Source organism: Heterocephalus glaber, unplaced genomic scaffold, assembly GCF_053883595.1.
Source record: "Heterocephalus glaber isolate CG9 unplaced genomic scaffold, H.glaber_assembly_v1.0 deba00001504, whole genome shotgun sequence".
Taxonomy (NCBI): Eukaryota; Metazoa; Chordata; class Mammalia; order Rodentia; family Bathyergidae; genus Heterocephalus; species Heterocephalus glaber.
This window is the reverse complement of record NW_028258324.1, coordinates 6,659,531-6,678,341: the sequence shown is the minus strand read 5'-3', so window position 1 is coordinate 6,678,341 and position 18,811 is coordinate 6,659,531. Positions and strand designations below refer to the sequence as shown.

The 18,811-nt window shown below is 36.9% G+C and overlaps 1 protein-coding gene across 2 annotated transcripts in view; it reads left to right on the top strand.

Annotated features, from left to right (window-relative positions):
- Pik3r4 (phosphoinositide-3-kinase regulatory subunit 4) overlaps window positions 1–18,811 on the top strand; it is a 101,032-nt gene that overhangs the window by 2,954 nt on the left and 79,267 nt on the right. For both annotated transcript variants that reach the window (XM_004834218.3, XM_021242244.2), the window contains exons 3-4: window positions 15,433–15,566; window positions 17,500–18,082. In XM_004834218.3, the coding sequence (XP_004834275.1) occupies window positions 15,433–15,566; window positions 17,500–18,082 (717 nt within the window). The remainder of the gene's footprint in view (window positions 1–15,432; window positions 15,567–17,499; window positions 18,083–18,811) is intronic.

Below are 18,811 nucleotides of genomic sequence, written 5' to 3'. Positions count from 1 at the left end.
AGCAGGGAGTTGGGTATAAATTTGTGTGGTGTGGTGGAACATGCCTGTAATCCTAGCAAAGGGAGGCTGAGTCAGAAAGATCACAAATTTGAGGCCTGTTTGTGCAGTTCAGAAACTTAGAGAGATTTCCTCTCAAAAATAAAAAAGGGTGGGAGTAGACTTCAGCTTGAAGGCTCTGGGTTCAATCCTCAGTACTGAAACAAAAAGTTAGTGAATAGAAATTTGAAATGGAGGTGGAGATTGGGAATTATTAGGAAATAGGTAGTAATTGTGTCAAGGGAATGAGTTTGTAGCAAGAGGAGTTTGTAGAGAAGCGATTCTTTAGCTTTTTTTTTTAGATCCCCTTAAGAAATTTGATGAAATCAGTGGAGTCTTCCTGGAAAAAACGTACCATCTATTATTTCTCATACACAGACTACATGAAGCTGGGCCAGGGCTCCAAATTATCTAAGAATTTGTGGGCTGGAGAAGGAAAATGGGTTAGTGATAGTACTCTAAGGAGCATGTGAACTCTAGCATCAGTGCCATTTTGGATAAACTTTGCAGTGGTTTGGTTTATTCTCTTTCTCACCTATATGTTTACTACAGAAAAACATAAATTGAACCAAATTTTAAGTGACTTAGGGAAAACATAATGAAGAAGTGTATTTAATGAATTAGAAATTAAACAAGATTGTACCTGTGTTGATCCATTCAGTTCCCTAATCTGTCTCCCATGATAATACTGAGGGATGTGTTTGTGCATGTGTTGTGGGGGCGGAACCAGAGATGACTCTAGGGCCTTTGAGCTGAACTACATTCCCACCTCCCCACCCCACTTTGGTCTCACTAAGTTGCCCATGCTGGGCTTGAACCTTTGATCCACTTGCCTGCAGACACCTAGAGTACTGGAATTAAATTAAGGGTTTGAGCCACCACATCGGCTCTGAGAGATGTCAGCATCTTAATTCTTTTTACTACCCCTTCTCCCTCCCTCCATCTCTTGGTTCCTCACATCTCAACTTTGTTGATTATTACACGTATCTAATTTTTCTTGAGCCACTTCTATATATTAAATTTACTCTGTAAATAATACTCTTTTTGGTTAGAGATCTGATCACTTTGTAGCTTCAGGGTATCATAGTTTTGAAATTTCAGGAGTATAGCCAGGCTTAGTTGCACACACCCGTAATCCCAGCACTGGGAGGCTAGAGGCTGGAGGTGTTTGATGCCAGCCCCAGCTACATAGCAAGACTGTCTCAAAAACCTAAACAAACAAAACAAAACTCAAGAGTTGATGACTATATTATTTATCCTTTTTTGTTCATATTGCAGTTTTGTGCCCTTCAGATCTCTTAGGGTTTATTTTTCTAGACTAAAGATACCTATATTGTTTTGCCAGAGGCTAGGCCTGTGTGTTCCTTCAAAAAAGAGGTGAATAACTTCTGTCCGCCTCCCAGAACTTTTAAGAATGGAATCTTTGAGATTTAACTGTTGCTTTCCCCCTCATGATGGGTGTTGATGGTTCTTGGAAGAAGAATATATGTACCTCTCTCTATATATGTATATATATATATGTTTTATGTATAAATATATATATATTCTGTAGCTCTGGTCACATGCGTGGGCATATCCTTACTTGAGCTTATTTGGTTTTCACTAGCTTTTCTATGTACTCTGTGTGTGTCAAGTGGGTGTTTGTTTGGTGCTAGGATTGAACCCAGGTCATCATGCATGCTAAGCATTCACTCTACATTGAAGCTGTATCCCAGCCCTATCCCTTTGTTTTTTAATAGAATTTTCCTTATTTTTAAATTTTATTTTATTTTTTGGTACAGGGGCTCGAGAGCTCAGGTCCTTGCGCTATGAGGCAGGTGCGGTGCTGCTGAGCTAAATCCCTGGCCTAATATTCCTTATTTTTGATTTATCTCCTGTTTTCTTATGGCTACATTTAGGTTATCTATTTGTAGTAGGAATACCGCAAAAGTGGTGATGTGCTTTCACAACATCATATCTGAAGAGAAATGATGGTGATGTTAATTTTGATCACTTGATCATTGTCTTCCTGAGAAATGGCTCTATAGATGCCATTTGTTTTTTAATCTCTTACAACTAATAACCAACCTGTGGGAAGAATTTTTTTAGTCATTGAATTTAGAGTCTCCTTTTTCTTTTTTTTTTTTTAACTTGTTTGTTTATTTATTTATTAATTTTTGAGACAAGAAATCACTATATAATTCAATCTGGCCTTGAACTCACTATATAGTCCAGGCTGGCCTTGAACTCACAGGGATCCTCCTGCCTCTGCCTCCCAAGTTCTGGGATTATAGGCATGTGCCATCACACCTAGCTTACCTAATACATGTTTGCAGTGGGAAGAAATTTAAGTGTGAAAGGTACTCTGCCCATCAATATAGTTTACCCCTTGACATTCATGTGGTATCCATTGGTGATATTAATATATGTATATATATATTAATATATATATTTCATTTTGGTATAAGACTTATTAATTTGTACTTTTCAAGTTAGATGTACTCTGTCTCTTACTATATGCTTTATTTTGGTGTGCACCATTTGTCTCAATTTGGGCAGTGGAAGCCCCTAGGCTGACTGCTATTCTTTGTGATGTCATCATTTTTTTTAGCATATTCTTCCTGGCATAAGATATTGAATTGACTGTGCCCCACGGTGGGACTTGCCATTTCTCCTTGGAACCCTAGTTCTTTTAGCGTGATATTGTTTTTGTTTTGTTTTGTTCAGTACTGGGGATCAAACTTGGGACCTTGCACTTGCAAGGCAGGCGCCAGAACCACTGAGCTAAATCCCCAGCTTTTAGTGTAATATTAAAAGCCACCCTGTAATTATTGCCATTAGGGTATCTTGTTGCTTGGCTCTTGCAGTAGTCAAGAGAGATGGGAAGAGGAGCTTGGAGCTTCCAGGCCCTCTCTAGGCAGGAACCTCCACATGCTCAGCTGTCTGGAAGCGTTCTGAACCCTGTCTGTCTGCTTGTCTGTCTCCCCGCCGCCCGCCCCCAGAATAGGAGGGGTTTATGATGTACAGTTGGATAGTGATGGGTTAGAATTTTTTTCCCTTTTTTAGTGTATTTATAGCATTCAGTTGAAATATATTTAGGTCCATGTTTTTCATTTTTCAATTTATATTTCTTTCCATTATTGATTTAATTTTTTGAATGGGAATAATAGCATGCTTTTCAACAACTCAAAATTACACTAAAAGCTGCCGCCTGTCCTGTAAGCAAAAGGACTCAAGTTCAATCCCCGGTACCAAAAAAAAAAAAAAAAATTACACTAAAAGAAAGGTGTTACTCCCTTCTGTGTCCTTTCTGTCTTATCCCTTTCCTTGTGTGTAACCAACTTCATTCATTGTTTTCCTTTTCTTTTTTTTTTTTTTTGCAGTGTTGTATATTGAGCCTAGGGCTTTCTAATGCTAGCCAAATGCTGTATCAGTGAGCTACATTTCTAACCCCCTCATTATTTTCTGACATAACCTTTGTGTTTCTTTCTGTAAGATAGGGAAAAAAATATACAAATGCATGCACACATATACACATGTATTTATATACATAATACCTATATATTTTTCATAATACCTACATGTTTTCTGACACAAGATAGCATAGTATACTCTTTTTAAAAAAATCCAAATTTATTGTTTAAATTATACAATTCACTAGTTGTTTTATTTTATTTATTTTTTTTGGTACTGGGAATCGAACTTGGATCCTTGCGCTTGCGCAGCAGGTGGCGAAACCACTGAGCTAAATCCCTGGCCCAATTCACTAGTTTTTAGTATAGTCAGAGTTGAACAATCTCCACCAATAATCCCAGAACATTTCCATCACTATAAAAAGAAAGCCATTAGTACTCACTTTTTATCCCTTATTTCCACAGCCTTAGTAACTATTAAATCTCTGTGGTTTGCTCAAAAATATGGTGAATATTTAAATAAAAAATAAATTATATTAAGAGACACATTGCCATTAATCCCCTCAGAATACTTCTCCCCTACACACACTTTGAACACATTTATCCCATTGTTCTTGCCACTCTCTGAAGAAGTTTTGGGAATCCTCTTTTGAGTGCCTTTTCATGGCTGCCTCAGTGTCCTGAATCAATTCAAAGTGCTTATTATGGCAATTTCTATCAAAAAAACCATTATATGTTCTCATGTATTTTTTTTTCCCCATTATTATTGGTACATTTTAGGTATAAAATACAGTTACATTCATCATTGGGATCTTGTACCATTACATGAGTCTCTTGGTTCTTATTTTTTTTCCCCTTCCCTTGCCCTCCCTTCACCCCTCCACCCTTCCCTATTTGCAAAGACCTTGTTTCCATTTTTTTTCCTCTTCTCATATTTTTTCCTTTCCCTTTTTTCCCTTCCCCTACCCCTCCCAATTCCCCTGCTCTTTTCGACCTTTTCTTCCTGTTACACAATATCAGTTATACATTTTTTAAATTACAATATTAAGATCTAGGAGACATTACCACAGATTTTACAGAATTTAAAAGGATATAGAAAACATATTACAAAAATCTTTTTTGAAATAAATTTGACAACTTCTAAGAAGTAACTTAGAAGACAAATTCATGACACTAACTCTGGAGGAAATATAAAATTTGAATAGCACCTATTAAAGAAAGTATATTCCTAGCTTGAAAACCTACCTGTATGACAACAGCAGGCTCATAAACATTTTAACTGATAAATTCTATCAAACAATTAAAGCAGAAAAAAGAAGGAACACTTCTTCCCTCATTTTAGGAACTCAACATTGTGCTAATCCTAAAACTGGATAAAGATAATAGAAGAAAAAAGTATGAACATAGATAGAAATTTGTTGAACAAAACAAACTCTTAGAAGTCAGATCTGGCAGTATGTAGAAAGTGGTTTTGTTATAGGGATGGCAGTGTTGGTTCAGCATTGGAAGATCCACCCCCAAAAGCAATCACTTTAACAGAGGAAAGGAGAAAGCCATATGATCCTGTCACTGGTTGGAGAAAGAGTATTGGACTAAATTCCACAGCTGTGCATGGTAAAAGCTATCAGGAGACTAGAAGTAGAACAGAACCTTCTCAACAGATCAAAGACATGTACTCCATACTTCCAACAAAAACTCCTTCTATGAATGGAGACGATACAATGCTTTCTCCCTAAGGTGAGGAACAAGGGCATATATGCCTACTCTTCATCTGTCCATTAGACTTTGAAACATAGGTCTAAACCAAAATAGTCTGGCAATAAAATGACACAACTAGGATAGGATTGGCACGGCAGAAGCAAACTCTTTATATGTAGATGAAATGATCATCTACAGAGAAAATACTAAGAAATCTCTAGGAGCCCCTAGAACTTGTATTTGAATTTATCAGGATTAGAAAACACAAGGTATATATAAAAATTCAGGTCTGTGTATACTTGCTATAAATGAAGAACTGGATATTGAAATTTAAAAGTTATGTAGCAGGACAAAGGACCCAGAAAAGCAAAAACAAAAACAAAAACTGTTGGAAGACGTTTAGCACCCAATTTTAAGACATCTTCTAAAGCTACAGTAATCAAGGCAGTGTTGGTGTAAGGAAAAACATAGATCATTTGAATAAAACAGAGAATCTAGAAATAGAACCACACATATATGGTCCACTGAGTTTTGAAAGATTATTTGACATTAGCATTTTATAGAGTATAAACTCGATTCAAGAGCCGAGGAAGAGATAGTGTCTTCAGCAAACATCACTAGAACACCTGGTATCCGTATATAAAAAATTAACCTCAACCCTTTTTTTCCATGCATGAAAATAACTTGAAGGGATCTATGAACCTAAATAAGAAAGCCTAAAAGTATAAAACTTTAAGAAGAAATTATAATGGAAAATATTTATGAATTCAGGGTAGGCAAGAACTACCTAGGATACAAAAAACATGATGTATAAAAGAGAAAGATTGATAAATGAGATTCCATCAAAATTTAGAACTTTAAATGACATCATTAAAATGAAAAGTAGTCCTTAAACAGACCATATTTACAATGCATATAACCTATGAGCAGAATATATAAAGAATTCTTAGAGCTCATTAATAGACAACCCAATTAAAAAGTAGACATAAGAAGATGATAAATAGCCAGTATAGCACAAGGAATGGTGTGCAACTCTAGAATCAGAAAAATACTAATCAGTACAATAATAAGATTGAATTATACACTCATTAGGGAGATGAAGTTAAAAGTTTTAAAAGCCTTGTCATGACTTTTTCTTTTTGTTGGATTCTCCCCCTTTGCATTTAATTTGTCATGCCCAATGGATTCATTCTTCTGGGTTTCCTGGGGTTGTGATCCTCATTGTCTTTTCCTAGGGTATTGTGTAAAATGTTTTGGAGTGCTGGTTTGGTATTCATGAAGTTCCTGAGGTGCTCTTTATCATGAAAGTATCTTATTTCTCCATCCATTTTGAAAGATAGTTTTGCAAGGTACATCAGTCTGGGTTGGAGGCTGTTTTCCTTTAGGGTTTGAAATACATCACTCCAAGCTCTTCTTGCCTTGAGGGTTTGCATTGAGAAGTCTGCTGTGATTCTGATGGGCTTTCCTTTGTATGTGATTTGTTTCTTTTCTCTCACTGCTTGTAGAATTTTATTCTGTTGGATTTCTGGAATCCTAACTATTATATGCCTATGTGTAGATTGTTTTTGATTAAGGCTAGCTGGAGTCCTATATGCCTCACTTATCTGTATGTCAAGTTCTTTTCCCCTCCTTGGGAAGTTTTCTGCCATCACTTCTGTGAAAAGTTTTTTTATGTCATCTGCACTCTCTCCTTTTTTCCTTGACTCCAGTCAGTCTTATGTTATTCTTCTTTGCATTGTCTAGCAGCTGCTGGATTGATTTCTCATGTTCCCTTACAATTTTAAAGCAATTTTTCTTTTCCTCCTCACTAATTGCAGTCTTATCTTCTATATGTGAAATTCTATCCTCACATTGGTTCATTCTGCTGTGCAGACTTTTGATCGAGTTTTTAATCTCTTGGAAATCTGTTTGTATCTGTTTTATGGATTCCATTTGTTTCCTATGTTGGGATTCCATCATGTTCCTCAGATCCTCTATTTTTTTAATCTGTGTCCTTTCTAGATTTATTAATGATGTCTTGCACCATGAGCAAAATCTTTGCTGTTATCTGAGTAATTATTTCTGATTTCACTTTTCCCAGATCCTCTTTTGTTGCCAGTTCAGAGAGTCCAGGTGGTTGAGTATCAGAGTGTTCCATCTCATTTCCCTTTGGGGTTGCTGTAGGTGATCTGGAAGTCTGTTTTTGAGGCTTGTTTGTGGGTCTTCTCATTTCCACGGGGGGGGGGGGTGCTTCTGGTGCCCACAAGGCTCACCTTCTCTGCTCTAGGAGCTTGGGATGGCAGCGGGGGAGCTTCCTTCCGGGTGCTGGGACCGGCTCAGCTTCTTTGCCCTAGGAGCCTGGGATGGAGGCGGGGAGCTTCCTCCCAGGTGCTGGGACTGGCTCACCTTCTCTGCCCTAGGAACCTGGGATGGAGGCAGGGAGCTTCCTTCCTGGTGCTGGGACCGACTCAGCTTCACCGCCCTAGGAGCCTGGGATGGAGGCGGGGAGCTTCCTCCCAGGTGCTGGGACCGGCTCACCTTCTCTGCCCTAGGAGCCTGGGATGGAGGCAGGGAGCTTCCTTCTTGGTGCTGGGACTGGCTCACCTTCTTGGCCCTAGGAGCCTGGGATGGCAGCAGGAGAGCTTCCTTCCTGGTGCTGGGACCAGCTCAGCTTCTCTGCCCTAGGAGCCTGGGATGGAGGTGGGGAGCTTCCTTCTGGGTGCTGGGACCAGCTCACCGTCTTGGCTCTAGGAGCCTGGGATGGCATCGGAGGAGCTTCCTCCTGGGTGCTGGGACCAGCTGAGCTTCATTCACTGCCCTAGGAGCCTGGTATGGAGGCGGGGAGCTTCCTCTGTTCTCATCTATTTTATTCAGATGACTTCTGGCTCTTCCCCAAACTCAAAGTAACCATGAAAGGTAAATTTTTTGATTAGATTGAGAACATCAAAGCAGCCACTTCAGTTCCAGTAAAGAAACTCATCAAAAAGGACTTCTAGAACTGCTTTAGGAAGTGCCAAGGAAGGTCGGGATAAGTGTGTTCAAAATGAGGGGCAGTGTCTTGGAGGAAATTAACGGCAATCAGCCTTCACTGTAATTTTTTAAATTTAAAATTCACACATCATTATCTCTATGGATTCACCTATTGGGAGCATTTCATATGTGCAGTCTTTTGTGACTGGCTGTTTTTACTTATCATGATGTTTCCCAGGCTCATCAATTTTGTAGCGTGTATTAATACTTCATTTTGTGGCTGCATATTATTTCATTGAATGGGTATTTACATCAGTTGATGTTCATTAATCAGTGATGGAAATTGTCTTTTCCACCTTTTGGCTTTTTTGTATAATATTGTTTTGAATGAACATGTATAGGTGTTGATATGGACTTGTTTTCAGTGTCTTGGAACTTAGGAGTGAAGAAGGTAGGGATTGTATGATAACTCTGTTTAGCATTTTGAGAAATTGCCAGACTTCCAAAGTAATTGTGCTATTTCCTACTGGCAGTGTCTGAAGGCATTAATTTTTCCACATTCTTGTTCAGGGCCTTGAGCTTGCCAGGTAGGTGCTGTACCCCTGAGCTACATCCCTGGCTGGAGATCAAACTTGAGGGAGCTTGCACATGCTAAGGAAGTGCTATACCACTGAGGTAGCGCCCCTCGCCTCCCCCCACCCCCACGCCCCATCAAGCATCTTTTTATAAGCTTGCTGTCAATTCATATATTTTCTTTGGAAAATGTCCTTTTTGAACCAAGGTCTCACTATGTAGTCCAGCCTGGCTTCAAACTTGGAAGTTCTTTATTTTGGAAATAAATTTATTATCAGAGACATGATTTGGAAATAATTTCTCCTGTATGTTTTCTTTCTCATTTTCTTGATGGCTAGCACCTTCAGTAAATGTGGGATAGAAGTTATGAGAGCTGACATCTTTGTTTTGTTCCTTGATCATAGGATGAAAGCATTCAGCCTTTCACTGTTAGGGTATTAAGTGTGGAAATTCTGTATGTCTTTTATCTGATGAGTGCTTTTATCCTGAAAGACTTAGATTTTGAAAATGTATTTTCTGCATCTCTTGAGATGATTATGTGTACTTACATTATTAATTTACTGTTAAGATGATATATCATTCATTCATTAGTTTTCATATGTAGGACTTTAATATCTCATTCATGGAATAATTCCACTTGATCATGAGATGATTATGTGTACTTCCATTATTAATTTACTGTTAAGATGATATATCATTTATTCATTGGTTTTCATATATAGGACTTTATCACATTCCTGGAATAATTCCACTTGATCATGGTATGTAATTGTGGATCTGGTTGGCTGATAGCTTGAGGATCTTTTTGTGTGTTTGTTTACTTTTCTTTCTCTTGTGTCTTGAGGTTAATCGCTGTTTTGAGGTCTTTCTCTTCAATATTGGTGTTTATAGCTATACATTTTCTGTAAACATTTGTTTAGTTATATTCATACTTTTTTCTTTTTTTTTTTTGCAGTGCTGGGGATTCAACTCAGGACTTTGCACTTGCTAGGCAGGCGTGGCACCACTGAGCTGCATCCCCAGCCTGATATTCATAAGTTTTTCTGTGTTGTGTTTTCATTTTCATTCATCTCAAAAGTATTTTCTAATTTCCTTTTGATCCATTAGTTATTTAGGAGTGTTTTTTGATTTCTATATATTTGTGAATTTTATGATTTTAGTCCTTTTAAATTTATTGTGTGTATGAGTGTATGAGTCCATTTTTCATTACTGTAGTGAAATACCTAAGGCGGCTACTTTATTTTGTCCCATAGTTTTGGCATTATAAGGTCAAGGAGCCACATCTGATGTTCACGTTCTCCTGGTGACAGAGTCCTGAGGTGGTGCAGGGTTTCATATGGCAAGAGACAGGGAGTTTGCATATGTGTCAATCTAGTCTCTCTGCCTCTCTTGTCAAGATAGGAGTCCCCTAAAGTACTTCCCAAGGACCCCATCCCTGGGCAGCACAGTCAGATTAAGTTTTCAGCCTCTTAATACCTCACAGTGGGGATTGAATTTGAACACATGAAACCTTTGGGGACATTCAACCCGTATCTTTTTTTTTTTTGGTACCAGGATCAAACTCGGGTCCTGGCGCTCACAAGGCAGATGGTGGAACCACTGAGCTTAATCCCCGGCATCAACCCATATCTAAACCATAGCATTGCCTATTGTCTTATGGTCTAGTATAGGTCTGGTGTGGAGAGTGTTCCAAAGACCTTTGAAGAGTTTGGTTTCTAGGTCTCTTCTGGTCCCAAATTAATTTTAGGATTCTTTTTTCTAATTCTGTGAGATATGCTGTTAGAATTTTGATTGTGATTGCATTAAATCTGTATAACAATTTTGAAAGTATGGCCATTTTCATTACATTGGTTCTTTGTATCCAAGAACAAGGGATATCTTTCCATTTTCTGATGTCTTCTTCAATCTCCTTTTTCAGAGTACTGTAGTTTTCAATGTAGAGATCTTTTACTTCTTTGGATTGATACCTAGGTATTTCATTTTTTGGATGCTATTGTGAAAAGAATTGTTTCTCTAATTTCTCTCTCTCTGAGTTTGTTATTTATGTACAGGAAGGCTATTGATTTTTGGGTGTTGACTTTGTATCAGCTATGCCACTGAATTTGGTTATCAAATCTAGAAGTCTTTTGGTAGAGTTTTTGGTCTTTTATGTAGAGTATCATGTCATCCACAAATAATGACAATTTAACTTCTTCCTTTCCTATCATTATTCCTTTTATTTCTTTCTCTTGTCTAAATGCTCTGGCTAGTGTTTCCAGAACTATATTGAACAAGAGTGGTGACAGTGGACATCCTTGTCTTGTTCCTGATTTTAGAGTGAAAGCTTTCAGTTTTTATCCATTTAATATGATGTTGGCTACTGGTTTGTTGTAGATGGCTTTTATCAGATTGAGAAAAAACCCATCTATACCAATTTTCTGTAGGTTTTTTTTTTAATCATGAGTGGCCGCTGGACCTTGTCAAATGCTTTTTCTGCATCTATTGAGAGGATCATATAGTTTTTTTTCTTGGCTCTGTGAATGTACTGTATTACGTTTATTCGTTTGTATATGTTAAACCATACCTGCATTCCTGGGATGAATCCAACTTGGTCATGGTGTATAACCTTCTTGTTGATTTGCTGCATTGTTTACTAGTATCTTATTGAGGATTTTTGCATCTGTGTTCATTAGGGAGATTGGCCTGTAATTCTTTTTGGTTGGATCTTTTCTTGGTTTTGGAGTCAGGGTAATGCTTGCTTCTAGGAATGAATTTGGGAGTGTTGCTTCTCTTTCAATTTCATTAAAGAGTTTGAGAAATAGTGGCATTAGGTCTTCTCTAAATTTCTTTTAGAATTCAGCAGTGTATCCATCAGAGCCAGGGCTTTTCCTTGTTGGTAGGTTTTTAATTACATATTCAATTTCGTTGGCTGATATTGATTTAGAATTTCTATATCTTCTTGATTCAGTTTTGGTAATTCATATATATCTAGGAATCTGTCCATTTCTTCTGTATTTTCCATGTTATTAGAATACAGGTTCTCAAAGTAGGTGTTGATCTTCTGGATTTCTGCAGGGTCTGCTGTGATTTCACCCTTTTCATTCCTAATTGCATGGATTTGAGTCTTTTTTTTTCTTTTTTTGATAAGGTTGACCTAGGGCTTGCCAATTTTATTTAATCTTTCAAAGAACCAACTCTTTGATTCATTGATTATTTGTATTGCTTTCTTAGTCTCCATTGCATTAATTCCTCCTCTGATTTTTATAATTTCCTACCTCATATGAGCTTTGGGCTTGACTTGCTCTTCTTTTTCTAGAAGCTTGAGGTTCTTACTGATACAGGTATTCACCACTATAAATTTCCCATGTTATAAGACTACTTTCATTGCATCTCGTAAGTTCCAGTATGTTGTGTTGTCATTATCATTTAATTGTAGAAACTGATTTCTTTTTCTTTTTTCTTTTTTTTTTTTTTTTTGGTACTAGGGATTGAACTCAGGACCTTGCGCTTGTGAGGCAGGTGCTGGCACCACTGAGCTAAATCCCCAGCCTGTGTCTGATTTCTTCTTTAATTTCATCTGTGACACATTGGTTGTTCAGGAGGATATTATTTAATTTTCATGTGTTTATGAAGTTCTTGTGGTTTCTTTTGCCGTTGATTTCTAATTTCATTGTACTATGGTCTGATAATATGCATGGGATAATTTCAGTTCCTTTGGATTTACTTAAGCATGTTCTATGTGCTAATATGTGGTCTGTTTTGGACAATGTCCCATGTACAGCTGGAAAGAATGTATATTCTGATGTTGTACGGTGGAACAATCTGTAGACATCTACGAAGTCCATTTGTTCAAAAGTTTGGTTCAGTTGTAATATTTCACTGTTGATTTTTTTTGTCTAGTTGATCTATTTGTGACAGTGGGGTTTTGAGGTCTCCCATTACAACTGTATATGTGCTTAGATGATTTTTCATGTCCATTAATATTTCTTTTATATAGTTGGGTACGCTGCTATTTGGTGCATATATATTTATGATTGTTATCTCTTCTTCTTGAATTATTCTCTTTAGCAGGATGTAGTGACCTTCTTTGTCTCTCTGAATCAATCTTGGCTTGAAATCCACTTTGTCTGCTGATAGAATAGCTACCTCTGCCTTTTTCTGGGTTTTTGTCACATGGAATATTGTTTTCCATCCTTTGACTTTCAGTCTTTTTTTTTTTTTTTTTTTTTTGTACCGGGGATTGAACTCTGGACCTTGAGCTTGTGAGGCAGGCAGCAGAACCACTGAGGTAAATCCCCGGCCCCAGTCTATGTTTTTGTTTTTGAATTAAATGTGTGTCTTGTATGCAGCATATTGTAGCATCTTGCTTTTTTTTCCATTCTGCCAGTGTTTCTTTTGATTGGTGCATTGAGACCATTAACATTGATGGTTAAAAATGATATGTAGTCTTATTTCTGTCATCTTATTTTTCTGTGTTGGCTTCCTTCTTTCCTTTTCTGTTCAATTTCTTGCCTTACCTGGTGGTTTCATTCTGTTGGGATTTTTGGAGTTGTAATCCTTGTTGTCTCTTTCTAGAATATCCTTCAGAATACCTTGGAGTGCTGGTTTGGTGGTCATGAATTTCTTCAGGTGTTTTTTTTAATGGAAGTTTCTAATCTCTCCATCAATTTTGAAAAATAGGTTTGCAGGGTACATCAGTCTGGGTTGGAATGTGTTTTCTTTTAGGGCTTGAAATTCCAAGCTCTCCTTGACTTGAGAGTTTGTATTGAGAAATATGCTGTGATTCTGATGGGCTTTCCTTTATAGGTGATTTCTGTTCTCTTAACAGCTTTTAACATGCTGTCCTTATGTTGAATTTCTGGAATCTTGACTATTATATGCCTTGGGGAAGATTTTTTTTTTGATCATGGCTAATTGGAGTCCTATAAGCCTCACTTATCTGAATGTCAAATTCTTTTTCCTGTTTGGCAAGTTTTCTGCCATTTATTCTGAAAACAGGGTTTTTTTTTTAAATATCACTTTTGCTCTGTCATTTTTCATTGAGTCTGATCAATCTTATGTTATTCTTCTTTGCATCATCTAGCAGCTGCTGAATTGATTTCTTGTGATCCCTTGCTATTTTTAAGAAATCTCTCTTTTCATGATCATTAACCACAGTCCTGTCTTCTGTATCTGATATTCTATCCTCACATTGGCTCATTCTGGTGGGTATACTTTTAATGGAGTTTTTAATCTCCTGGATATCTGTTTGAATCTGTTTCATGGATTCCATTTTTTTCCTATGCTGGACGTTCATGGTTTCCACCATGTTCTTGAGATCCTCTATTTTTTTTAATCTGTATCTACTCTAGAGTCACTAAACATGTCTTTCATTCTGGTCACCATCTTTGTAGTTATCTGGGAAATTATTTCTGCTTCGATATTTTTCTAGAGCCTCGTTCATCTGCTTTGTTACTTCTGCTGTTACCACTTCAGATAGTCCAGGTGGGTGGCTCTCAGATTGTTCCATCTCAGTGCCCCTGGAGTTTGGCTTTGGTGAGCTGAAAGTCTTGGCGGGGGGTGCATTTTGTTTAAGTGTCTTCTCATTTTCTGTTTTTTTGTTTAAGTTTGATTCCTGAGTTGATGCTTACAAATTGTTTATGGTGAATAGCTTTATTGCCAGTATTCAGAACCCTTAGAAAATGACTACTTCACAGAAGTGTCATCCAGGTATATCTGGCTTTTGGGTTTTGAGTCTGTTGCAAGATCTTACCTCTTCCATTTATTGGGGATGAGAAGTTTCTGCCTACTTGGCCCAGCTGTCAGTTCTTTGGCACTGGCCTAGAGGTATTGTTTTGTTTTTTGTTTTTAAAGACCCTTAGGCAATCTCAGTCTTGGTATACCAGGGAGAACAACTGATTAGCACAATTATGTCATGTTGGCTAAAGTAGCACAGTGAGCAATAACAATAACATCAAATACAGCCAGTTGCTGCTGTCTGGTGTGTCCACTACTCTGTTCCACTGGTGTGTTTCTCCATGGAGGTCTCTAGGGTCACCACTAGTCACTGTGCGTCTGTAGGTTCTGCAGGTTTGGTCTGCTGTTCCCTTGCCAAGTGTTGGGGCTCTGGGAGAGAGCACTGCTTGCTACCTCCCTCCTCTTTGTTAAAGTCTCTCTCTTCATTCTCCCTGTGGATTTCAGTGGCCTCGGATCCTTCCTGGGTCCTAGGGACCCACTTCCCTCTATCTTCTCCTTGCGCTGCTATATTCCATTGTCAGGACAGCAAATCTTGTATAGGCTCTTTCTCTGCTGCTCACCTCTCTGCCATCTTCCCAGAAGTCCCATAGCATTTTATGCTGTGGTACCAACAATGCAGTCGCTGTCAGTGAGGTTATTTGAGGGTCTCTAAGACTTGTTAAATGCATGGCATATAGTAACTCAGTGAAATTTTATTCTTTGACCTTTTAGGAATGTACTTTTAAAAAATTTCTTGTTTGAAGATTGTTACTGCATCTCTTAATCTGTTCATGTAAAAGTGTTTAATATATTGTTATGTTACCATTTTAAATTGTAGAACTGTGAAGTAATTTTATTAAAATTTTTTAAGAGGGAGAAAAATTGGCCTTGTTTTGATTTTATAGTTTAGAAACTGATTATCAAGCAGTAGACATCTATTTGATTATAGTTACATGCTACATTAAAATTTTAAATTCATTTTACTTTGGGTTTTATGTTTTGAGTTTCATGAATTTTTTTGGAATTCTGATCTATTTTACATGAGCTTTTGTATCTCATTTCTAATAAAATTTTATCTCATGTTTTCCAGGTTGTGTGATAGCTGAACTTTTTACAGAAGGCGTACCATTGTTTGATCTCTCTCAACTTTTGGCTTATAGAAATGGACATTTTTTCCCTGAACAAGTGCTAAATAAAATTGAAGATCTCAGTATCAGAGAATTGGTAACTATGCTTCAAATATTTGCAATGAAGTCTTAGACTTTGTCCTCACTTTTATCAGCTTCGTGGCTTGCTTTATTTGGAACAAAACAGTGAAGCACAATAGAATATAAAGCTTATCATTATTTTATTGAGGAGACAGGTGTTATTTTTTCCTCTTAGGCACAGAGCTCATTTGACTTAAAAAAAAGCTATCTAGGGCCAGGATTTAGCTCACTGGTTTTGCCACCTGCCTCACAAGTGCAAGGTCCCGTGTTCGATCCCCGGTACCAAAAAAAAAAAAGCTATCTATTGTCTATTATAATCTTCAGCTCTACCTTGGACAAGTTTGGATGGAAGTCCCTGGGTTTTGGAGGGGTTGTCTTACATAGAGCTAAGAAATAGAGAAGACAGATACCTGAAATGAAAACATCAACTTCAACCTAATATAGTAACATAGGGCAATTTCATAGAGAAACAAATAGGGCAATTTTAGAAGGGAACTATAGGCTGGTATTGCAGAACAGGTGTAGGGAATTTTGTGGGAGGTCACATAAGCCATGCGTCTACATTACTGTTTGACAGCATCTTTGTGAAGTTAGACTTGTGATAACTGATGTTTCTGATAATAACTGACTCGTGAAAGATTATGGTATATCTAAAATACTCTTTAAAGTAGGGAAATATAGAATATATTTTAATTTCTCTTAAAGATGGCAAATATTAAAAATGATATGCTTCAAAGGAAGACACTGTAGCTCGTGTCCAGGGAATAGTGCATGGATTAGAAGTCAGTATACCTGTCTTTGGGTGTGGTATTGTTTATGACTTTATGTAACTTTATGACTTTGGGCTTATATATTTACTGTGAAACAGGGTAAATTTGTTTAGTCTTTAAGGCTTTAACCAAAGGTAAAAGTAATTCTCCTTGGTCACTTTTCCGTATAGTAAATTTGATTCTTCCAAGGTCAATGTTCTTATTTAGACTGTAACAGAAAAGTCAATAATGAAATACGTTTTTATGATATTTTATATATTTCAGTAATAAACTATGTTGAGTATATTTTTAAAAATTTATTGTTTTACCATGCTAGAAAACTTAGCATAAATTCAAATTAGGTGTATCATTTCTAGTTTTCACAGAATTTAATACCTATTTTACATATTGTTTTATTTAGTTATTTACTTTTTTGTGGGGCTGAGGGTGGAATGCAGGGACTTGCACATGTTGGGCAAGTGCTGTATCTCTGAGCTGTATCCTCAGCTCTGTTTTAAATATTTTTGTGGTGCTGAGGATTGAACCCAGGGCTTGTTGCATGCTAAGCAAGTACTGTACCATTTCACTCTACTGTAGCCCATCTTTTACATTATTTGAAAAATTTAAATCACTGATTCATTTTTTGACTACCTCTTAGCGCTGCACTTAAATCATGTGTCATTTCTTTGGATTTAAGGCAATAAGGTTTTAAAGCAGCACTCCTAACTAGGGATATATAAATGGATTTTAGGAATTGTGATTACTTTCAGGATTGTATGTAGTCTTGTGTGCAAAAATTGTGATTTTTTTGTACGTTTTTCTTATACAAATGCACTTGTACTTTTTTCTCTGGACAAGATGCATTTCTTTCCTCAGATCCTCAGTGGTATCTCTTGCTCAGAAAAGATTAAGAATCCTTGAGTTTTGGGCAGCAATATATTATTTCTCTGTCTTAATAAATGGGGAATACTAAATAGTATATGACTTCCTCTTTATGTGTCAGGTCTGTCTATAATTTCCTATTGCTTTCTAGGATGATAGAGATGCATATTAGTATTTGGTTCTAAAAGTAGTTTGTCAGGTGAAGATTGAGAATAGCCAAAATTATCTCAAAAATCCTTTCAATCATATGTAAGTTTCAGTTGAGATTTAATTTCTTGTTTTTAAATCTATTTTTATTGCCTTTATCCCTTTGTGTAGGTAACTCAGATGATTCATCGTGAGCCAGATAAACGTTTAGAGGCTGAAGATTACTTAAAGCAGCAGCGTGGCAATGCCTTCCCTGAAATATTTTACACTTTTCTTCAGCCTTACATGGCCCAGTTTGCCAAGGAAACATTTCTCTCTGCAGATGAGCGTATTCTGGTTATACGGAAGGATTTGGGCAACATTATTCACAATCTCTGTGGTCATGATCTGCCAGAAAAAGCAGAAGGAGAGCCTAAGGAAAATGGGCTGGTTATCTTGGTGTCTGTTATAACATCCTGCCTACAGACCCTTAAGTACTGTGATTCCAAACTTGCTGCTTTGGAACTTATTCTTCATTTAGCCTCAAGATTAAGTGTAGAAATCCTTTTGGATCGTATTACTCCCTATCTTTTGCATTTCAGCAATGACTCTGTTCCTAGAGTGAGGGCTGAAGCCTTGAGAACATTGACCAAAGTTCTTGCCCTTGTCAAAGAGGTTCCTCGCAATGATATCAATATCTATCCGGAATACATTCTTCCAGGAATAGCCCACTTAGCCCAAGATGATGCTACTATTGTTAGGCTAGCTTATGCTGGTAAGATTTTGTTGTCCAAGTCATAGCCATTCAAGTATTTTTAAGGTTAATGATTATAATACTCTTCTTTTTCTGATTTCTTTGGGAATTCCAAGTGTGAACTTTGCTTTTTGAACTGTTTGTATATATTTTAATAATATTTATAGCTGTTCTGTTCCTTGGGTATTCTTTTGTTTCTGGTCAGAATTACCAAGTGAAAAAATATGTCTTGTGTTTTTACTGAGAGTATTAAATTAATTTGGAATAAGACATGTTTGTAAGTATATGCTTCTGATCTTGTATCTTTAGGCTTGTACAAAATTTCTTTGGACAGATACATTTATTTGGCTCTTAGCTTTGGGATACAATAGTCTATTGCTATTAAAAGATGAACTTTGCTGAGTAATTTGATATTGAAAGAACCTAGACACTTAAGTTTTTAATTTTCAGGTTCTTCGAGTTAATCTGGTGCTTAGGACATGTGGCTTATTTGTGAGTGTAATATACACACCTACCTGTTCTGTTTGTAATTCTCACTCATACAATCAAATTATACAGGTCCATACTTTTAGCACCTGGAATTTATTCTAAATGCCCAATTCAGCATAGAAAATATCATTGAAACATTTTCATAATTTGATAATTTATGTCTATAATACAGTCTTATAGAAATCAGAGCTTCTTTTTTGAGGTCTTTGTAAATAATACATAGCATGTGTTTGGTGATGATATTGGCACTTTTTAAAAATT